The sequence below is a fragment of the Tachysurus vachellii genome, chromosome 2 (assembly GCF_030014155.1).
Source record: "Tachysurus vachellii isolate PV-2020 chromosome 2, HZAU_Pvac_v1, whole genome shotgun sequence".
NCBI lineage: Eukaryota > Metazoa > Chordata > Actinopteri > Siluriformes > Bagridae > Tachysurus > Tachysurus vachellii.
This window is the reverse complement of record NC_083461.1, coordinates 37,320,961-37,345,503: the sequence shown is the minus strand read 5'-3', so window position 1 is coordinate 37,345,503 and position 24,543 is coordinate 37,320,961. Positions and strand designations below refer to the sequence as shown.

At 41.0% G+C, this 24,543-nt stretch overlaps 1 protein-coding gene across 1 annotated transcript in view; it reads right to left on the bottom strand.

Moving 5' to 3' along the window:
- Positions 1-24,543, bottom strand: part of LOC132858392 (centrosomal protein of 135 kDa-like) — a 38,794-nt gene that overhangs the window by 1,992 nt on the left and 12,259 nt on the right. The window contains exons 3-4 of the mRNA XM_060888714.1: positions 6,844-6,976; positions 1,199-1,327 (exon numbers count right to left, since the gene is read on the bottom strand). Coding sequence (XP_060744697.1) covers positions 1,199-1,327; positions 6,844-6,976 — 262 coding nt within the window. The remainder of the gene's footprint in view (positions 1-1,198; positions 1,328-6,843; positions 6,977-24,543) is intronic.

Below are 24,543 nucleotides of genomic sequence, written 5' to 3'. Positions count from 1 at the left end.
GTTCACCTAACCCACCAGCATGAGCGTGAAAAACAAACAAACAAAGCCAGAAAGTAATAATCAAATACAAATGGTCACAGTCATAAAAATAGCAGCAGAACAAACAGTGCAGTCTTAATGCTGTCTAAGGAGCATTTGCCCTGCAATCCACAGTAACGAAGGGCTCATGAGCAGATGCACTAAAATGGACAAAAGTTAATAAAAACCAGTGAAAGACACCACCCCAATAATGCTCAAAGGACTAGATATACCTACCTGGAAGTAGATCGCTAAACCCACGGGTTCAGTTACTCACAGCTTTATCCATAATCGGCGAACAGCAAATATGCAGGTGATCTAGAGCACACACAAACTGGAGGGAAGGACAGCCAGAGTCAAACAGAGTCCGAGAAATCAACAGAGTCCGAGACACTGAGATGGACTTAAAATACAATTATCTCAATAATATTGCTTCCATCATCATGATCAACAGAATCATAAGAAATATACAATACATCTATGAGATAAAGAAAAGTATTTGTGCACTCTGTATCTGTGAATGATTACAGAGGAAACAAGAGCAGAGACTGAAACTCAATTAGCATCTAAATATTGTCTTTGATATTGTATAGATTTAGCACTTTTCATTTAAAATGATACACGTCATTGAGAAACATGTTTGTCACAGATCCACGGAAACATAGCAGAACATTTCTGGTCATTCCAGGTTGCAGTCAAATATGAAGCATAAGTGTAAATCACAGCACAGTCCTCATCACCTCGATTATTCGGTTCCCTTTGAGCCCAGTATTCAGTTCCCCATGTTTCTAGAGAATCAGATCTGATTCAATCTCCTTCAGTTCACACATTTACTGTAACTGAATCCTCTCCGCCTCTGTTTACTGGAATGCACATTGGAACAATAGAAAATACAAGTATAATAAGGAATAATCTTTGTTCAAGCAGGAGAACATTATTAAGATGATTTAATTTGTATTGCATGATAAAAACAGGGAAATATTTTCTTACCCAGTGTTCAGTGGTGTATCGTCCACCCATTTCCACTCTTCCTCTTTTACTGTGTTACTCAGACCAATCCAAGTCTCAGGGTTGTTCAGCTGTTTAACAATGAACTCCTTTAAATGACATAAAAAACAGCAGACTAAAAATCTCTTTCTCTCTCTCTCTCTCTCTCTCTCTCTCTCTCTCTCTCTCTCACCTGTTCCTCTTTGCTGTTTATGATCATCAGGTCTGCTCCTTTGGCCTTGCACTCTTTTCTGCTCTCCTCACAGTTCTTCGTCTCATTAGACATAAAAACTGGAACTAAAACTGAAACACTTCTGTTTACCTATAGATACCAGTGGAAAAGATTTAGAGATCAAAACACATACTTACTTGTGTTATTATTATTATTGTTGTTGTTGTTGTTGTTGTTGTTGTTGTATAGTCATGATTTCTATTTGTCCACGTAGGCAATAGTAATATTTACCAGTGGAAAAGATTTACAGATCAAAACACTTACTTGTGTTATTATTATGATTATTATTATTATTATTATTATTATTATTGTTGTTGTTGTTGTATAGTCATGATTTCTATTTGTCCACGTAGGCAATAGTAATATTTAATCAGCCGTAATTGACATTAAAACAGATATTAGTTATCAGTTATTGTTCCTTTTCCACCAAGGCAGTTTGAGTGCAGGTTCAGAGTCTAATTTAAAATCAATTCTTTCTTTTTTGACACCCAAAGCACCGGATCTGAACCAGGAAAAGTGGTTCTTAATGGTTCTTAAGTAGGTCTTGCTGGTCTAGATTTAAGAACTGCTTGCGTCAGGAACTGGGGGTGGGGCTACTGTTAGTGCGTTGATAATGTACCTTAAGTAGGGTCTGGGGGTGGGGTTACTGTTTACGCCTTTGATAATGTACCTTAAGTAGGTGCTGGGGGCGGGGTTACTGTTAGCGCCTTTGATAATGTACCTTAAGTAGGGACTGGGGGCGGGGCTTGGGGGTCACTGTTAGCGCCTTTGATAATGTATCCTAAGTAGGGACTGGGGGTGGGGCTACTGATAGCGCCTTTGATAATGTACCTTAAGTAGAGGCAGCAGGCAGGGTTACTGTTAGTGCCTTTGATAATGTACCTTAAGTAGGGACTGGGGGCGGGGCTGGGGGGGTCACTGTTAGCGCCTTTGATAATGTACCTTAAGTAGGGACTGGGGTGGGGCTACTGATAATGCACCTTACTGTAAGTAGAGGCAGCAGGTGGGGTTACTGTTAGTGCCTTTGATAATGTACCTTAAGTAGGGGTTGGGGGCGGGGCTGGCTCACTGTTAGCACCTTTGATAATGTACCTTAAGTAGGGACTGGGGGCGGGGTTGGGGGCGGGGTTACTGTTAGCGCCTTTGATAATGTACCTTAAGTAGGGACTGGGGCGGGGCTGGGAGTGGGGTTACTGTTAGCACCTTTGATAATGTTCCTTAAGTAGGGGCTGCGGGCGGGGCTACTGTTTGTGCCTTTGATAATGTACCTTAAGTATACTAATGTTTAATACACATTTACTTTACCTTTTTTCACAATATGATCAATTATCATCACACATGATAGTAGGTAGCTACATACTAAGGCAGGGGTGTCCAAACAATCAGAGACCAAGAGCCACATTTTTTACTGTGTTACCACAAACACAGCCACATCATACACATGGGCACACATGAACATCACCTTTTTTTCCCTGCCATTTTGAGAGCGAACTTGACACAAATTGTTTACTCAAATGATCTTGCTCCTACTGGGAAACTTTGAGGTTCTCCTCAGATGTGACTTCTGCCAAGACTTCCTTCTACAAGGAAAAGCTTGAAGCTTCCTCACATGACCATCGGAAATTCCACAACATCATCTCTTCTCTGCTCAACCTCCCGGCTCCTCCTCCTTCATCCTCTCTGACTGCAGAAGACTTTGCTTCTTTCTACCAGGAGAAGATTGAAGAAATCTGCCGGACCTTCACTTCAGCTCCGACTGCACTTACATCTCAGAGTATGGATTCCACTACACCTTCGTTGTCACATTTCTCAACTGTAGCAACAGAAGAGATTTTACAACTCATTCAGTCCTGCAATTCTACCACCTGCCCATTGGATCCACTCCCTTCCACTATGCTCCAGACCATCTCGCAAGACCCTTTGCCCTTCATTACTACTATCATCAATAGATCCATAGCATCTGGTCAGGTACCAACTACTTTCAAGAGAGCAAGGGTTATTCCCATCCTAAAGAAACCTGCTCTGGATCCATCAGACATAAGTAACTTCAGACCGGTATCACTTCTCATGTTTCTTTCAAAAATTCTTGAACGCATTGTCTATAATTGTCTATCTCTCACAGAACAACCTCCAAGATCCCAACCAGTCTGGCTTTAAAGCAGCTCATTCCAACTGTCATCCGTCCATATCCTCCTTGACCTTTCAGCAGCGTTTGATACGGTCAACTACAAGACTCTTATCCACCCTCAGGAGTCTTGGGATTTGCGGATCAGCTTGGGAATGGTTCGCTTCCTACCTGGAAGGACGCTCATATCAGGTAACATGGAGGGGAGTGACATCTGCTCCACGCAGACTCTCCACTGGTGTCCCACGGGGCTCAGTACTTGGTCCTCTTCTTTACTCCTTGTATACTCACACTCTTGGTGAAGTTATTTCCTCACATGGGTTCTCTTACCACTGCTATGCTGATGATACACAACTTCTCTTCTCTTTCCCACCCTCAGATACCACAGCTTCTGATTGGATCTCAGCATGTCTGGCAGAAATTTCATCATGGATGACTGCTCATCAGTTAAAGCTCAATCCTAGCAAAACTGAACTGCTGTTCATCCCCAGGTGATTCATCCCCAGGTCATGATCTTGCTATATCCTTGCACAACGATCTGATCTCCACTTCAGCCACAGCTCGCAACCTTGGGGTAACCATGGACAATCAACTGTCCTTTTCCTCTCATGTTGCTAATGTCTCATGTAGACTCGCTCATGTCGGTTTCTTCTCTACAACATTAGAAGGATTCGGATTTTTGTCCACACAGGCTGCTCAGGCTTGTTTTCAACCTGCCAAAGTTCTCACATACCACCCCGCTGCTGCGATCTCCCCACTGGCTTCTGGTAGCTGCACGCATCAGATTCAAAACACAAAGCCAAAGCCTACAAAGCCAAAAACGGACCAGCTCCCTCTTACCTCAAAGCCCTCATCACTCCTCGCACTGCTCCCCGCACCCTCAGATCTACCAGCACTGCTTGACTAGTTCCACCATCTCCCAGGGTAAGAGGCAAGTATACTACAAGACTGTTCTCTGTTCTGGCACCAAGGTGGTGGAATGAACTTCCCCTAGAGGTCCAGACAGCTGAGTCACTGGCTATTTTCAAGCGTCGGTTGAAGACCTACTTATTCAGGAAACACTTCAACTAGCACTTCTTTCCCTATCTATTGCATTTAAAACAAAAACAAAAAAACAAAAAAAAAATTGACACTTTTTCGTTGTAACTTTGAACAAATGTTTTAAACTCATAGTATCTTAAGTATGTAACCTAGTGAGCCAGCATTAATATATTCAATGCTAGAGATTTAATCTCCTATGTACGTCGCTCTGGATAAGGGCGTCTGCCAAATGCTGTGAATGTGTCATGAACACGGGATAAAAACGGACCAAAATGCAGGACAGCTTAACAAAAACAGGATTTATTAACTTAAAAAACACTAAACAGGACAAAGACAAACCAGACGAAAACAACAGAGGATTCCGTGCTGCACAAGGCAATGCGGCTCAACTAAATAATACAAATAATTAACAGACATGAGGGACAGGTGGGGAGGAAACGACAAGGGTGGGGCAGACACGTGAAAACCGTACATAAACAAAAAGGCACATGGCCAAAGTCCGGGCAGAGTCCTGACAGTACCCCCCTCGAGGCGTGGCTCCCGAGGCGCCAATCCGTCCTGACAGTCCCGACGGGTCAGGGAGGGGGGAGCAAGGCACATGGCGAGGCAGGTGGGGGGAGTGAGGCACACGGCGAGGCAGGTGGGGGGAGCAAGGCACCCGGCGAGGCAGGTGGGGGGAGCAAGGCACACGGCCAGGCAGGTGGGGGGCGCAAGGCACACGGCGGCGCAGCTAGAGAGGCCGAGCGACGTCCACAGCCGAACAGGAGGGCCGAGCGACATCCACAGCCGAACAGGAGGGCCGAGCGACGTCCACAGCCGAACAGGAGGGGCCGAGCGACGTCCACAGCCGAACAGGGGGGAGCGAGCGACGTCCACAGCCGAGTGGGAGGGCCGAGTGCAACCCCCGACGCACCGCAGCCAGACCCACCTCTCGGGAACCAGGAAAAGGGGAGGGAGGGCAGGGGGGAAAAAATCCTCCACAGAACAGAAAAAATACATGGGTACAAAACACGGGCCTGCAATACTCCTCGCGGACAGGAATTGGGGCGGCATCCTCCACAGAAACCGGAAGTGAAGCGACGCCCCCCACCGGACAGGTGCAGGGCAATGTCACAGGACACCGAAAAAACAGCGAAGCGGCGTCCCTCACCAGAAAAATGCGGACCAATGTCACCAAAACTGCAAAGTACAGGGGAAAAAAAAATACAATAAGAGAAAAAAAATGCTCCCAATATCGGCCGGTCCAGGCTGCAGCTGTCCTGCTGGGTCCTTGTCTGGCGGAATCCTTCTGTCACGAACGCGTGATAAAAATGGACCCAAATGCAGGACAGCTTAACAGAAACAGGATTTATTAACTTAAAAAACACTAAACAGGACAAAGACGAAGACAGACAGAGGATTCCGCGCTGCACAAGGCAACGCGGCTCAACTAAATAATACAAATAATTAACAGACATGAGGGACAGGTGGGCAGAGGCGGGGAGGAAACGACAAGGGCGGGGCAGACACGTGAACACCGTACATAAACAAAAAGGCACATGGCCAAAGTCCGGGCAGAGTCCTGACAGAATGTAAATGTAAATGTATTTAAATGTATTCACTCACATGCGCGTTTGACGGAAATACTGTATTGAACTCAAGCGAAGTGAACACGCACATTAAAAAGACACAAACAGAAACTTTGATATGAACGTAAAAGCCGCATGAAAACGTGCAAAGAGTCGCATGCGGCTCGGGAGCCGCAGGTTGGCCAACCCTGTACTAAGGCTACCTTTTTTTTGTGTTAATGATAAAATAATGTTATGTACTTTCCATTATTCTGTTTATACAGATTACATTGAGCTGAACATACAGCTTGGATTCTGGGTTTGTGTTTACTGCTACTGCGCTAACGTTGCTGGGAAAGATGAGATGTATACAGTGACGTAACACGTGGCTCTGTGATGGCTCTCTGAAGGCAAATTGGTTCTTAGAAGGCTGACCAGTGGAACTTCGAACCAGCACCAGCACTAGCTCTGAACCAGCACCTGGTTCTTTCTGGTGGAAAAGGGGCATTTATTACTCCTCCAGTAGACTGTGGAACCTCTTCAGACTTAGGAGGTACCTAGTTGTAAGTAATTAACTAGTAGTTAGTGCTAGTAACTTAGTGTTAATTAAGAATTATTCATTCATTTTTTCTATTGTAAAGTTTAACAATGTGACAAAGATTTGCCTCATTCTAAGATCTTGGAGGAACACGTGAGAGGATGTGAGTTTAAATCATTATTCCAAAGATTCAAGATGGTACATGGATTTCCACTGAGGGCATTTAACTGTTGAGCAGAAAATGTAAAACAAAATTCAGCTACTTATGTGAACTACAAAATGTTCTCCGGTATCTGTCTCTCTCCTCCAGTAACTGGTCTCTGTCTTTAGTCAGGTTATTGTAACTGGACTGTAACTGGTCTCTGTCTTTAGTCAGGTTATTGTAACTGGTCTGTAACTGGTCTCTGTCTTTAGTCAGGTTATTGTAACTGGACTGTAACTGGTCTCTGTCTTTAGTCAGGTTATTGTAACTGGTCTGTATCTGGTCTCTGTCATTAGTCAGGTTTCTGAATTTGATCCACAGAACTGTGACGGCAGTCAGTATGAAAACAACCTGTCAGCGACGCGGGGGTAAAAACGGACCCAAATGCAGGAGGTTTAATAACTAAAATACACAAAACAGGACAAGGGCAACAGCAGACATGAAGACAAGAGGATTCCTCGCTGCACAATGCAACGTGGCTCAACTAAATAATACAAATAATCAATAAACATGAGGGACAGGTGTGCAGAGTCGGGGCAGAAAACACAAGGGCGGGGCAGACACGTGAACATGAAACATAAACAAAAGGCACATGGCCAAAGTCCAGGCAGAGTCCTGACACAAACAGAAGCAGCAACAACCACACTGCAGTCAGTCTGCAACACCTGCTCCATGCAGTGTCTCCTCCTGCAGGTACATGAACACCAAAGACCCAGGTTTTAGAATTTCAAACTTCTCAAAAACTAACTTTTACAGTTTAACATAAACACTGAGCTGGAGAACATCTTAGTAACTCCATCCAGCTGTCAGTATGAAACTTCTCCCTGTCCACTAATGCATGTGTGATGCCCACTAAAGTGTTATCACATTTGTGATTGTTTCTGTGAATTTGTTAATTAAAAATTGTGAATTTTTAATTAATGTTTTTGAATATTTGTTCAGGGGTAATGAACCTGGTACCACAATCCTTGCACTAATATATTTTATATAGATGTCAGGAGTAATTGTGGAGTTCGTCAGCAGGGGGTAGTGTGGCACTTATTGTGCTCCAGAGGGCTTTACATAAGTTTGGTCCACTTTGTGGGTTTCCTCTTTCTGCTGAGCGAGATGAAATACGGACGCAGAGTTTGCCCTGTCTCGTTTATTTCGCCTGTTTCCAGAGAGAGCATATAAACTGTTTATGTGGTGCCAGCCAGTACCTGTAACACGTGCACTGATAGGCAGAGCTTTGGGCTGGTTTTGAATAAGCTGACTGGCTTACTGCTGAGGCCTTTGATTACAGTTGTCTCAATGGTTTACGTGTTATCGACAGTATAATCTGTTTATAAAGTGCAGAAATCAGATTTAAATGTTTATGTCTTGTGTTAAAACACATGCAGATAACGTAACACAAAGGTGATATGAAACCGAAACACAAGCAAGGCTAAAAAACAAGCTGAGTAAAGAGAGGAAGTTACTCATTTCTCTCTGTCTTCCTCTCACCTTGTCTACATTCTCACAGATATCCACCATCATCTCCACTCACTGGAAAATCGTAAATGAACTTTATAAAACACTTTTGCAAACTTTAAAATTTGTAAGTTAGTGCTAGTAACATCTTGTTAATGAAGAATTATTCATTTATTATTTTTACTTCATTCACATTTACCTTCAAGTTCAGGGACAGTATTGTAAAGTTTAGCATTATTACAGATTCACCTCATTCTAAGATCTTGGAGGAACATGTGAGAGGATGTGAGTTTAAATCATTATTCTACAGATTCAAGATGGTATGTAGATTTCCACTGAGGGCATTTAACTGTTGAGCAAAAAATGTAAAACAAAATTCAGCTACTTACTTGAACTATGTGATGTTTTCTGGTATTTGTCTCTCTCCTCCCGTAACTGGTCTCTGTCTTTCAGTATGAAACTCCTCCCTTTCCACTAATGCATGCAGTGATGGGCGGAGCTTTGGGCTGGTTTTGAATAAGCTGGCTGGAACATATAAACTGGACATATGACTGGAACATATAAAATCCTAAATGAACGCTTCTCTACTTTATAAAACACTTTAGCAAACTTTAACATTTGTACCTGTTTGTTGTTCTTCTAGGTGTCTCTCTGTGTCACAGTTGTTCTTCTCTGTCTCAGGGTCGTGACCTCTAACAGTTTCTGCAATCTTGTAGATTAGCACCACCATCTCCACTCGTTCAGATGAACGTTGAAGCATCTTTAAACTATAAAACTAGCAATAAAACATGAAACTAACGCGTCTCTGTATGGACGTGACTGACAGTCTGCACCTCTGTGTGAAGAATAAAATGCGCTGCTGTCAGTAAAGGAAGTCAAAGACCAGAGAGCATCAGTATCTTCTTGTGGTCAAACTGTAAAGACATTTGAGCTGATTCTTACACTTCCTGTAGATGTTCCTGTTAGAGTCCAGCAGTTTTATTAAATATCAAAATAACCTTGTGGATTTATAATGGTGTATACATTGCACCTTCATCGTATTTTTCTTCCTCATAATGTCATTACACAAAGCTATTAGACTTTTTACCTGTTTTAAGACTGATTTATATATTTAGATCAGTTTAAATATGATCAGTGTTTTAGTGCCTTATGTTCCTGCAGTAGATCTAAAATTATTTGTACATTTACATTTTCAGAAACACTGCAGCTTTACTCTGAGACTGAATGACACACGGTCCACTGATCTAAGATCAGCATTAAGACCTGCTCTATTTCACAAAATAAAAAGTACACACTGACAACTTCATCTTCAGGACTGAAAAGATTGTTGTTACTCACTAATATGACAAGCTGAGTGTTTATTTCCTAACTGAGAGTGTGAATAATGAGAGACTGCAGAGGAAATGACTGTCTATACACTATATGAACAAAAGACTGTGGACGTCTGACCATCAGGCTCATATATGGTTCTTCCCCAACGTATAAAACACACAATAGTATTAAACCATAATAATCAGTACTTTACTAAACTCCAACTGCTCTAATAATAAATGCACTCATCCTGTGTCTTTGTGCTGCATGATATTGTAATAAACCCCCAGAAGCAGATGTCAGAGAATCCGTATGCAGAGTTTATTAGCAGTAGAGTCCAATACAACATTCTAGAAAATGTGAAGCTAAAATCGTGGTCAGAGGACAGGCACAGTTCAAAAAATTAACAATACTTTATTTTATGGAGTTCACTTGATTTTTATCCATTTTGTACATGTTCTATGAACCTTTAGGTGAGCTACTCAGAGTGTTGTGTTGGAGATCCCTGCTTTAGAAACAATAAGATATAATACAGCGGTGACTGAGCTCAAAGTTCTGCTAAATCAAGAGTCCGAGACACCGAGATGGAATTAAAATACAATTATCTCATTTATATTGCTTCCATCATCATGATCATCAGAATCATAAGAAATATACAATACATCTATGAGATAAAGAAAAGTATTTGTGCACTCTGTATCTGTGAATGATTACAGAGGAAACAAAAGCAAAGACTGAAACTCAATTATCATCTAAATATTGTCTTTGATATTGTATAGATTTAGCACTTTTCATTTAAAATGATACACGTCATTGAGAAACATGTTTCTCACAGATCCAGGGTAATTTAGTAGAACAGTCTGTCATAGAGCAATGTGGACATCATTGGCTTCTTGTGGTCAAACTGTGAAGACATTTGAGCTGTGCTTCTTACACATCCTGTAGATGTTCCTGTTAGAGTCCAGCAGTTTTATTAAATATCAAAATAACCTTGTGGATTTATAATGGTGTATAAATTGACCTTCATCGTATTTTCTTCCTCATAACGTCATTACACAAAGCTATTAGAATTTTCACCTGTTTTAAGACTGATGTATATATTTAGATCAGTTTGAATATGAATTCAGTTACATGAATTTAGTTTTACTCTGAGCTTTACTCTGAGACTGAATGACACACGGTCCACTGATTTACAGTAATATCAGCATTAACACCTGCTCTATTTCACAAAATAAAAAGTACACACTGACAACTGCAGCAATCTTCAGGACTGAGAAGATTGTTGTTACTCACTAATAAACTGACAAGCTGAGTGTTTATTTCCTAACTGAGAGTGTGAATAATGAGAGACTGCAGAGGAAATGACGTCTGACCATCAGTTTTATATATGGTTCTTCCCCAAAGTACATGTTAGAGCCTGTAAAGTGCAGGGGGGAGGGTCAGAAAAAAAAAGATATATATACACTTTTTTTTTACTTGATTCGAAGGCCTTACAAATGCTATATTCGCAGCTCAGGGGTTATACAGTATATCTGAGAATTTGCTGTTGAAACTGCAGCCTAACTATTGCAGGAAATAATTAATAAATTCTTATTTTCTATTTTATTATAACCTGGTTGTAGTGGCAACTCATTCATACACACACAAACAAAAGGAGTTTAGTACATCGTACTGTTATTGCATTTTTATGTTCTGGTGATATACATTACGCACTATTTTTAAATTAAGTGTAATAATCACCAGTGGAAGCACAGCGCTACTGTCAGGACTCAGCCCAGACTTCGGCCATGTGCCTTTTGTTTATGTACTTCGTCACGTGTCTGCCCCACCTTTGTCTGCTCCTCACGTTTCCACACACCTGTTTCCTATTGTCGTCATCATCATTGTCTATTTAACTGTGCCGCGTTGCCTTGTGCAGCGCGGAATCAACTGTTGTCTTTGTCTGGTCTAGTCTGTGTTATGGTTCATGGTTTTCGTTATTAAACCCTGTGTATTTTGCTATCGGTCCGCATTTTTCCGGTGAGGGACGCCGCTCCGCTTCCGGTTTCTTTAAAATACACAGGGTTTCGTTATTAAACCCTGTGTATTTTGCTATCCTGCGTTTGGGTCCCTTTTATCCTGCGTTCATGACAGATGATTCCGCCATACTAAGACCCAGCAGGATAGCTGTAGCCTGGACCGGCCGATTGGGAGCACCTTTTTTTTATTGGACCTTTTTTTCTCCCTCTGGACTTCGCGGTTTTGGTGACATCGGTCCGCATTTTTCCGGTGAAGGACGCCGCTCCGCTTCCGGTTTCTCCACGGGGGGGCGCCGCCTCACTTCCTGTTTGCGGGCTATGTCACCAGCCTGAGTTTTGTTTATTTTTTTCCGGTGTCCTGCGACATCGTCCCGCATCTGTCCAGTGGGGGGCGTCGCTTCACTTTTGGTTTCCGTGGAGGACGTCGCACCACTTCCTGTCCGCGGGGGGGGTGTTGCAGGCCCGTCCCATGGATTCTTTTTCTGTGGATTTTTCTGTTTTGTGGAGGATTTATTTTCTCCCTACCCTCCCTCCCCTTTTCCTGGTTCCCGAGAGGTGGGTCTGGCTGCGGTGCGTCGGGGGTTGCGCCCAGCCGTCCTGTTCGGCTGTGGACGTCGCTCGGCCGCTTGGCCACCCCTTGCTCGGCTGGGGACGTCGCTCGGCCACCCCTTGCTCGGCTGGGGACGGCTGCCTCGCTCCCCCCACCTGCCTCGCCAGTGTGCCTCACCCCCCCCCCCCCCCCACTCCGTTGGGACTATTAAGATGGATTGGTGCGTCGGGAGCCGCGCATTGGGGGGATGGGGCACTGTCAGGACTCAGCCCGGACTTCGGCCATGTGCCTTTTGTTTATGTACTTCGTCACATGTCTGCCCCGCCTTTGTCTGCTCCTCCCGTTTCCACACACCTGTTTCCTATCGTCATCATTGTCTATTTAACTGTGCCGCGTTGCCTTGTGCAGCGTGGAATCAACTGTTTGTCTTTGTCTGGTCTAGTCTGTCTTATGGTTCATGTTTCATGTTTTTCATTATTAAACCCTGTGTATTTTGCTATCCTGCGTTTGGGTCCCTTTTATCCTGCATTCGTGACAGCTACAGAATATGATAAGATTTTTTTTTTGTTAGTCACCTTAAATACCATTTCCTGTTTTGTGTTGTTTCTCTACTTGGGTAAAAGGAGATCAGCCATTTCACCAGCCCACTGCTAAGAATCCATGATCCTGTTCCGCTACTGTATACATGTTATCCCTTAGTAACTAGCTAGTCAGGTGGTATTAGCTATGGGCCGTGGTGGTCTTTAGTCTCTCTCTCTCTCTCTCTCTCTCTCTCTCTCTCTCTCTCTCTCTCTCTCTCTCTCTCTCTCTCTCTCTCTCTCTCTCTCTCTCTCTCTCTCTGTCTCTCAATAATACAGTCCATAATCTCATCCATCCTTACATCAGCCGTCGCGGCCGTGCTCTTGCATCCGAATAGATGCTTTGCGTTGCCTTACGTTTCTTTGCGAATTGTAGTTTTGTGTATAACATCAGGGATGCAGAACATATTAGTAAGGCTAATGTTTGCAGAGCGGTCAGGAAAGTTTGCTTCGCTCTTAAGCGCTTGACCATTTTTGTGTTGTTTCCTGATAAAATAAAATACTGTTCTTCTGGTTTCACCGCTAATGTTATAATAGTTGGGAATTTACTCTAAAATAGTTCTTAATTACTAACTACAAATGACATCTCCAACAAGTCTAATTAGATTAATGTAATAATTAGAATAAATCTCTAGAAAGTATTGGTCTACTAACTAATTTGTTCTACTTATTAATTACTTTCTAAATCCCAAATGAACCTCAACCACTTGAACAATAAGGAGAGACAAGAAACTGCATTTCTAATGCTTTCAAATAAACAATATACAATTGCATGAATTATCCTTGAATTGAACAAAGTGTGGGGGCACGGTGGCTTAGTGGTTAGCACGTTCGCCTCACACCTCCAGGGTTGGGGGTTCGATTCCCGCCTCCGCCTTGTGTGTGTGGAGTTTGCATGTTCTCCCCGTGCCTCGTGGGTTTCCTCCGGGTACTCCGGTTTCCTCCAACAGTCCAAAGACATGCATGGTAGGTTGATTGGCATCTCTGGAAAATTGTCCGTAGTGTGAGATTGCGTGAGTGAATAAAAGTGTGTGTGTGTGCCCTGCGATGGGTTGGAACTCCGTCCAGGGTGTATCCTGCCTTGATGCCCGATGACGCCTGAGATAGGCACAGGCTCCCCGTGACCCGAGGTAGTTCGGATAAGCGGTAGAAAATGAATGAATGAATGAATGAATGAACAAAGTGTGTAACTAGTGGGAGAAGTTTACATTAAAAATATACCTTTTAAAGGTATATAGGGTTTTTTCTTAAATACGTGTTCATATTCTCCATATGCTTGCATAAGCACTTCCAGTTCTGCTGGTGAGAAATATGCAGATTTTTTTTTGTCTAACGCTGTTGCCATGGTGACTCGTTATATCTGCGCTCCATTGATAATGGTTTTTACAGTTGTGGTGCACGCGCTTAACTCAGTCAATCAATTTAGAGTTGATAAAACTAACTCATTTCAGCTGTTCTGTAACCAAAAACTCAGAGTTTCCCATCTCAGGGTAAATCAACTCAGAGTTCAAGTTTAAACTCAGAGTTGGTTGAACCTCCTTTCTGAAACAGGCCCCTGTTCCTCTTTACTGTTTATGATCACCAGGTCTGCTCCTTTGGCCTTGCAGTCTTTTCTGCTCTCCTCCCAGCTCTTCATCTTATCACTCATGATATAAAAACTGGAATTCAATCTACTTTTAGCACCTTTGATAATGTACCTTAAGTAGGGACTGGGGGTGAGCTGGGGGCAGGGTTACTGTTAGCGCCTTTAATAATGTACCTTAATGCACATTGGTGTATCCAAGATGGCAGTGCGGCAGTAGCACGCAATGGCCACTTCGGTGCTATTTACGTTTTTTACGGTTTTGTTTTATGTAGCACCCTGGTCCTGGAGAAAAGTCTCATTTCACTGTGTACTGCAACATATATATATGGTTGAAATGACAATAAAAGCTTCTTTACTTGACTTGACTTGAAGTAGGGACCTGGGCGGGGTTACTGTTAGCACCTTTGATAATGTACCTTAAGTGGGGACTGGGGGCGGGGTTAGTGTTAGCACCTTCGATAATGTACCTTAATTAGGGACTGGGGCAGGGCTGGGTTTACTGTTAGCACCTTTGATAATGTATCTTAAGTAGGGACTGGGGGCAGGGATACTGTTAGCACCTTTGATAATGTACCTTAAGTAGGGACTGGCGGCAGGGCTGGGGTAATTTACGATATTCTTGATTACAACCTCTGTTTATACAGATTACATGGAGCTGCACGTACAAGTTGGATTCGCCGCGTTTGGATGCCAATGTAGGTTCGCAAAGCCATGAGCATTAACAATAAAGCAACATCCGCCATTATTGATGTTGTGTTTGTGTTTGCTGCTGCTGCGCTAACGTTGCTGGAAAATATGAGACGTATACAGTGACATAAGACTTGGCTCTGTGATTGCTCTCTAGCCCATGGAAAGGCAAAACGGTTGTTAGAAGGCTGGCCAGTGGAACCAACTAAGAACCAGCACCAGCACTAGCTCTGAACCAGTACCCGGTTCTTTTAGGTGGAAAAGGGGCATATTAGTTTTCCACTAGACTGTGAGACCTATTCAGACTTAGGATATACCTAGATGTAAGTAATTAACTAGTAGTTAGTGCTAGTAGCTTAGTGTTAATGAAGAATTATTCATTCATTTTTTCTATTGTAAAGTTTAGCAATATTACAGAGATTTGCCTCATTCTAAGATCTTGGAGGAACACGATGTCAGGGACAGAAGACAGAGGCAGATATAAAGTAAAATAACAGAGTTTATCGAAAAGCAGAAGTGAATGAAGTGAGTGAGGGTAGATAAGTCCAGGTGAAGCTCCACACACCGAATCACAGGTTGCAAACCAACGATATCTAGACCCTTTGGTGGACAACGAACTTGTGAAACTACTGATAGAAAAGAGAGAGTCAGGTTAGTAGACACAGTATGTAGTAGTAGCTAGAATTTATGAGACTGGACAATGTGTGTGCGTTAGAGAGCATCTTTTATGTGGTGAAGGGGGTGGGCAGTGTGGAAGTCACGGAGGAGTTCGGGATCCAGGATGTCGTCCTTGGGGACCCATGAACGTTCCTCTGAATCCCTCCCAGTCAACAAGATATTCTAACCTGCCTCCCAGATGATATTCTAACCCTGCCATCCCTCTCCAGGAGCTGCTGGACGGTGTACATGGTGTAATCCTCTTCGAGAGGGGGGGCTTCTTCGCCAGGTTCTGTGAGGGGAGAAGGAGAGACAGGTGAGTGATATAATTTGAGAGATGAAACGTGGAAAACTGGGTGAATCCGGTAGTGCGAGTGGAGTTGGAGCTCATAGGCTCATAACATGTATGTGTAATATTATAATGATTTTATAATGGTAGAAAAATAAGGAAATGCTCCTATCTTCTGAGGCCTTTGATTACAGCTTACAGCTATAAGATAAATTGGTTTCACAGTTGTATCAATGGTTTACGTGTTATCGACAGAATAATCTGTTTATAAAGTGCAGAAATCACTTTGTATAGAAGTATAGAAGCGTTCATTTAGGATTTTATATGTTCCAGTGAGTGGACCACTATAAAACTAGCAATAAAACATGAAACTACTGCGTCTCTGTATTGATGTGACTGACAGGCTGAGTCTCTGAGTGAAGAATGAAATGTGCTGCTGTCAGTAAAGGAAGTCAAAGACCAGAGAGCATCATTGGCTTCTTGTGGTCAAACTGTGAAGACATTTGAGCTGTGCTTCTTACACATCCTGTACTGTATATGTTCCTGTTAGAGTCCAGCAGTTTTATTAAATATCAAAATAACCTTGTGGATTTATAATGGTGTATACATTGCACCTTCATCATATTTTTCTTTCTTATAACGTCATTACACAAAGCTATTAGACTTTTTACCTGTTTTAAGACTGATTTATATATTTAGATCAGTTTAAATATGATCATATGAATTCAGTTACATGTTCCTGCAGAAGATATAAAATTATTTGTACATTTACTTATTTATCAGAAACACTGCAGCTTTACTCTGAGACTGAATGACACACGGTCCACTGATCTAAGATCAGCATTAACACCTGCTGTATTTCACAAAATAAAAAGTACACACTGACAACTGCAGCAATCTTCAGGACTGAGAAGATTGTGGTCACTCACTAATATGACAAGCTGAGTGTTTATTTCCTAACTGCGAGTGTGAATAATGAGAGACTGCAGAGGAAATGACGTCTGACCATCAGGTTTATATATGGTTCTTCCCCAAAGTACATGTAAGAGCCTGTATGGTATGAAAACACTGTATTAAACTTTGTCAGTTTTATTACCCTATGTGTTATTTACTGCTTTAAAGTCAATGTACCTGGATGCTTAATGTTTTAGAGCATCTGATATGATGTGGGGCTTTTGTGTGCTTTGTGTTCCAATCAAGTTTATTTGTTTTCATGAGTCATTTTGGAAGCACTCATCTGCCAATGAGTGCAGGGGGGAGGGTCAGAAAAAAAAAAATATATATATATATATATATATATATATATATATATATATATATACGTATATGTATGTTGTGGACAGACATTTTGGGGATCATAAGTAGTGAGAGGAAGCTACGTCATCATTGTTACTGCCCAAACTCGGCAGCTAAGTGAGTTGGATAAAGTGCACCAACAGGTCCCAACAATCGCTTTGAGTACTGTTGAGGTTGTTGTTTTATTGACATAAACAGCACTGTTGTTTTTTTTTTACCTTGATTTGTAAGCCTTACGAATGTTATGTTCGCTGCTCGGGGGTTATATTTCTGAGAATTTGTTGTTGAAACTGCAGCCTAACTATTGTAGAACATAATTAATATGATTAATTTTTTTCTTGTTAGTCACCTTAAATGCTATTTCGTTTTTTTGTGTTGTTACGCTAAGGTAAAAGGAGATCAGCCAGTTCACCATCCCACTGCTGAGAATCCAGGATCCTGTTGCACCACTGCTATACATATTATATGTTATCCCTTAGTAACTAGCTAGTCAGGTGGCATTAGCTATGGGCCGTGGTGGTCTAGGTTTCAGGTGACTCCCACCTGTGAAAAAGGGGTTACATACAAAACACACAATAGTATTTAACCATAACCACGATTACTGTAAAGGTGGAATTCTGTTCATTCAGATGAGGAGAAGGATGTGCTGGACAATAAAGATCCTTTTCCTGAACTCGTATTGTCTCCAGACCTTGAGGAAATCACTGGTCACTTTTTAGAGTTTAGAATGTTGTTATGTTGTTTCTGGTCCTCTGCCTCACTTAGGAGGAGCAACCAGAGTAGAAAGCCACCAATACATAAAAGAAGTAAAGATTTACAATGGATAATTTTACATAGAATTGTCTCCGTCAATTCCTTTGTCTCTATTTTGTGTCAAGAGACCAGTCATGAGTGTCTTTCTTTTTTTGCCTTGAGAGCAAACTGTCTTTCACACTTTTATGCAATGTTCCAGACTACAGCCTCTTTTTACTTTTGTACAAAAGATTTTTGGTTGTTTTGACACATCCTTTTCACTGCAAACCTTATCCTTGGTGTAAAGTATACATGCAATTGGCAAGCCAAATGTAAGCTTTTAAACATCATCCTAGGACAAGCAAAAATGGGTATTTGCATTAGCAGGAAAAACAAGGTTGAACAAAAAGGAAGCCACAATTTTGTTATGGTAACCACAGCACTACTAAAGTTCAAAATTGTGGTCGATTTTCTGTTTTATAAGAAAATGAAAAACCTAGCAACTTTAAAGAAAATTTGGTGTTATCAAAGAGCACTTTGTTTGCTTACTGATGACCAATTGCAATTTGTACATTGTACGCTGTCTTAATGTTTTTTGTTTGTTTTGTTTTTTATTCTTTTTTTTTTCTTTTTAATGGAAATGTTATCTATTCAAAGATGAACTGTGGCCATCTGTGATGAACGTTACTTTGAAAATTAAACTACTAAACTAAAACACTTCTGTTAACCTACAGATACCAATGGAGAAAATGTACAGATCAAAATGCATACTTTTTATTATTATTGTTATTGTATAATCATGATTTCTATTTGTCCCTGTAGACAATAGTATATGAGGAAAACATTTAATCAGCCGTAATTAACATTAAAACAGATATTAGTTATCTATTGTTCCTCCAGTAGACTGTGAGACCTCTTCAGACTCAGGAGTTACCTAGTTGTAAGTAATTAACTAGTAGTTACTGCTAGTAACTTAGTGTTAATGAAGTATTATTCATTCATTCTTTCTTAATTCTTTCTTAGTGACTTACAAGTTATGGGACAGTACTGTAAAGTTTAGCAATATTACAGAGATTCTAAGAAATTTGGGGAACACTTGAGAGGATGTGAGTTTAAATCATTATTCCACAGAGTCAAGATAATCTGTGGATTTTGTCAGAACTCAGAGTCCTCCTCTGAGGTGACACATCAACTAGGTGGTTTCTAAGATCTGACAATTACCAATAAAACATTTTCTTGCTAAACAGAGTCAAAATTAGATGAATAAAACAGACTTCTCCAGCTTTAATGAGATCAGGAAAGTCCCAACTTTACTGCAGCCAAAACAGAGATCTTCAAAGTAAACTTCTCAGAAATATTTCCTCAGCATCAAAGTCAGCCAAACAATCCAACATCCAGGCATGCTGCAGTCGAGTACACAAAATCTCAGTCAGGCTATCGCTATTTATGTTCCGTTATTTAATTTACATAGTTTAGCCAATTTCTTATTATTTCTGGTTTGAAGATTTTAATACCCTCCTACCTGTTTTGCATAGCTCCTCCCAGTTTCCTATAATTTTTAGTTTTTACACTACCCCTCTCTTTTTCTTTTCCCTTTTATGGATTTCCTGTCTTTTAACATTGCACAAAATTTGTTCCTGACTCTCAAGAGATGTGTGTGTATGCGTGGATCTTCCACCTAAGTTCTCATGGATTATTTTCTTCACTTTTCTCTCGTTTTGACTTCACTTCATAGTGTACTTAAGTTAAGCCCATAAGTTTATGTAAATTTCGTATTTCGTATCTCGACCTCCCCCTTGGGTGGGATAGATTCTGGGGCTAAGCGAGTGGCTGGCTGACTCTTCGGTGGTGGAGTTCCTCTCTCCTATCTTCATGCTGTTGCGGAACCTATGGCATTTTCCCGTGTGTATTTGGTGTGTTCACTGGTGGTGTGCTGTTTAACACTTATCATGGTAAGTTCCAGCCTGTCCCCTGTATTGGGGATTAGTGTCATAGCATTGAGTTGGGCTTTAGCCCACAGGCCTCTGTGTTTATGTGTATGTATGCGAACAGATTATGGTTTTTGTTATCATGTTGTGCTTTTAATATTGTGGAAAATTTTTATGTATAAATAAAGATTTATTTAGGTTTATTTTTGTTAATCCTGTCCCTGCATGACCAGTGGGAACAAATTTGTCTTGTCTATTTTGGATAAATCCTATTTTGGATTAATGTACAACTCAAAAGAATAAACTATTTCCTTGGGCAAAATACCATTGTCAATAATGGTCAATAATGACATTTATCATATTGTACTGTTCCAATTAGACTTGCTGAAATTGCGCTTTTGCCACATTTACTAAACTCCACCTGTTCTAATAATAAATGTCTACAATACACTCGTCCTGTGTCTTTGTGCTGCATGATATTATAATGAACCCCCAGAAGCAGATGTCAGAAAATCCATATGTTTATTAGCAGTAGAAATGTGATTAGAAACTCTTAGAAGTAAATTCTGAAGCTAAAATTATGGTCAGAGGACAGGCACAGTTCAAAAAACTAACAATACAATAGCAAACGATTTGCATTGAATCGTTGAGTAAGCATGCTTATGAATGTAAAAACCAAGAAGTGGGTGGGTCAGTATTCGGGAGAGCGCTCCCACTAGGCTTCCTATGACTCTGGTGTGTTGGAGACCCCTGCTTTAGAAACAATAAGATATAATACAGAGGTGATTGAGCTCAAACTTAAATCAACAGAGTCTGAGACACTGAGATCGAATTAAAATACAATTATCTCATTTATATTGCTTCCATCATCATGATCATCAGAATCATAAGAAATATACAATACATCTATGAGATAAAGAAAAGTATTTGTGCACTCTGTATCTGTGAATGATTTCAGAGGAAACAAGAGCAGAGACTGAAACTCAATTATCATTTAATATTGTCTTTGATATTGTATAGATTTAGCACTTTTCATTTAAAATGATACACGTCATTGAGAAACATGTTTCTCACAGATCCAGGGAAATTTAGCAGAACATTTCTGGTCATTCCAAGTGCCAGTTGAACTTGAACCGGAAATCACAGCACAGTCCTCTTCACCTGCATTATTCGGTTTCCCTCCAGCCCAGGACCTGAAACTAAGAGAATCAGATCTGATTCAATCTCCTTCAGTTCCACACATTTAACTGAATCCTCTCAGCCTCTGTTTACTGAAATGCACACTGGAACAATAAAAAATACAAGTATAATAAGGAATAATCTTTGTTCAAGCAGGAGAACATTATTAATATGATTTCATTTGTATTACATGATAATACCACTGATACACCACTGAACACTGGTGTATCGTCCACCCATTTCCCTCTTTTACTGTGTCACTCAGACCAATCCAAGTCTCAGGGTTGTTCAGCTGTTTAACGATGAACTCCTTTAAATGACATAAAAAACAGCAGAATAAAAAAGGTTTTCTCTCTCTCTCTCTCTCTCTCTCTCTCTCTCTCTCTCTTGCTCTCTCTCTCTCTCTTTCCATGCGCATGCGCGTGTAAGCGAGTGTGTGAGCGTGGACGGAGCATGTGAGCGCGTAGTGAAGGTGTGAGTGAAAACTCAGTCTTTTTGCTATTTTCTTTATGTTGTACAGTATGTTGTGTGATTTGAGTGAGCATTGAGTTGTGTGAAGCGAGTAGAGTGTGTGTGTGTGTGTGTGTGTGTGTGTGTGTGTGAGAGAGAGAGAGAGAGAGAGAGAGAGAGAGAGACGCTGTAGCTGTCTCTCTCTCTCTCTCTCAAAAGGGGTTGTAATAAAAGACACTCTGGTCAAAGATTTTCTCCTCAGTAGCCCCACAAAAAGAGTTATCGTGTCTAATGTCCATCAACTGTCTAGATTTGGAAAACTCGTGTCACCAATAAAAATGATCCCAGCAGGCTGTAAAAACCCCAAACTGAGGTACATTATGTCTTATAGAAGATGTGTACATGATTTTAAACAGCAGGCATGAAGACCTGAACATCATGTTTAAAATAAATGTAAATGGAGAGGAAGTCGTTATTTATAGAAAGTGTTTTGTGTGGTCAGGAGGGACATGTAATCAGGAACTGTCCTGAGAAAGAGGTTAAAGGTAACCAGAAGACAGAAATGCTAAAAGCAAACAAAGAAAAAGACAAACAAGACAATGAAGAGGGCAGTGTACAGGAAAAACGTCAGGAAGAAATAAAACAGCAAAAAAGTAACACAGAAAGTCAAGAAGAAGAAGAGAAAATAACTGAGCCAGAAGCAGAACAGATGGAGACTGGAAAAGAGAATCCAAAAGTTGACGTTAATGACAATACAGGACAGAACCCAAAGACCATCAATAATCATGTTGATGAGTCTGTAGCTACAGACAACACAGATCTGATCACAGAAGATTTAGTTTCACTGTGGTCAAATCCAAGAGAAAATCTAAAGCAGGTAGTAGTGGCCCACAGACCAGGAAGAAAGGGCTAGTTGAAATGGGACAAGAAAAACAAATCATAAGCAGTCAGTAAGCAGTGATGGAGTCGGGCAGTGAACAAGATACTAACAAGGAAACAGAAAGTGATGAAGACAAAATAGCGAACAAACAGGTATATATAAAGCAAAAGAAATCAAAAGTTTCTCCAAAAGACAAAGAATATGAAAGGAGTTAGAATAAACCAGCACTTCCCTGATAAACAAAGCTTTGTGGACTCAGCCACAACCATAATAAATGAAAAATATAAAAGCTTCACACACCAGGATATATATAGTTTAAAAAAGTTTGTAAATAGAACACTCATGTAAATAGAAACTCATGATCTGGTAGATGTTTGGTGAAAACAACATAGAACTGAAAGACAATGCACATGGGGGCATTTTAGAGACAATTTTATTTCATTAGCTAAATTAGACAGATTTTATTGTTTTAAACATAATTTCAATGTTTTTAAAGCTAGTGAAATAACACCTGTTAGTTTTTCAGACCACTTTTTATCAGATGTAGAGTTTTTATTGCAAATCTTAAAGCTAGAAGTGCATTTTAATGATTCTTTAGTGAATGATGATAATTTTATTGAGTCTTTTAGATTTTTCTGGACTTTTTTTAAGAAAAGAAAAGAGAGATTTCTCCTCCTGTAGACAATTGTTGGACCATGGGAAGGTTTTGAACCAGAAGCTCTGTCAGTAGTACGCTGCCAACGTCACAAGGGTCATCACCAAGTCATTAAGAGAGCTGGAGATAGATATAGTGGAACTCCAGGCTTTTCTGAGTCCACAGTAAACAGAGGACATTTTGAGAACCTCAAAGCAAAAAACCATTTATGGTGGATCTATTGGGCACAAAGGCACATGGAGCTCTCGTCTGTTCACGTTTTAAAGGAATCAATGAACTAGACGCCCCCTCACAGTTCTTCTTCAGACTGGAGAAAAAGAACGGACAGAGCAGATTCATGCACACACTATGCACAACGGATGGGCAACACATAGCACACATTAATGACATCAGACGGTATGCCACAAACTTCTACAGAGATCTGTACAAGAGTGAATACAGAGACAATGAAGAGCTGTTAGAGAGCTTTCACAGAGGACTCCCAAAGGTTTCCCCAGAGGACAATGCTGCACTGGAAGGCCCCCTGGTTCTGGAAGAGCTGCAGGCCACCTTAAACACCATGCCGGGGGGAAACGCACCTGGAATAGACGGCCTACCAGCAGAATTCTACAAGTTCTTTTGGCAGGAACTGGGAGAAGATCTGCTGGAGGTTCTCACTGAAAGCTGTGAAGAAATGTCTCTACCCCTGGGCAGCCGAAGAGCTGTAATCACATTTCTCCCCGAGAAAGGGGATCTACAGGACATTAAGAACTGGCCTCCAGTGTCACTGCTCTGCAAAGACTACAAGATGATGTCCAAAGCGCTGGCCAACCGTTTCCGAGATGACATGGACTCTATTATACACGTTGACCAAACATGCTGTGTGCCCAATAGATCCATGATTGATAACATTTCTTTGATTCGGGACATTTTGGACGTCTCCAGCTCATTGGCAATTGGTCTGATTTCACTGATTCAGCTTTTGACAGGGTTGAGCATCAATACCTCTGGAAAACTCTGGAGGCTTTTGGTCTCAAGCCCAGTCTTATAGCAATGATAAAGTTGATGTACCAGGATGTTGAAAGTGTACTCAAGATCAATGGAGGGTTAAGCGCTCCCTTTAATGTAAATAGGGGAATCAGACAAGGCTGTTCTTTATCAGGTATGTTGTACACTTTCTCAACTAACAATTTTTACACAGATTACAAATGTCTTTAAATGGTTTTATTCTTAATGGTTTTAGTGCTCCACATGTTTTATCTGTGTAGGCAGATGATGTTATGGTATTAGTACAGAATCAAAACGGAATTAAGGTTTTAGAAAAAATTGTTTCTGATTTTAGCCAAGTTTCCTCGTCACAAATCAACTGGAGAAAATGTGAAGCCATTGCATTAGGAAATTGGACCCTAGGCTTAACAAAACTACCAAGTGGACTAAATTGGATAAAAGAATTCAGATACCTAGAGATTTATTTAAATGATGAAAAGAAAAACTTGGTAGGATAATTAGGAAAAATAGAAAGTAAACTAAAAAACTGGGAATGGCTTAAACCAAACATGTCACTAAGTGGAAGGGTACTGGTGGCCAACAATCTAGTAGCCTCAACACTGTGGCATCGCCTAGCTTGCCT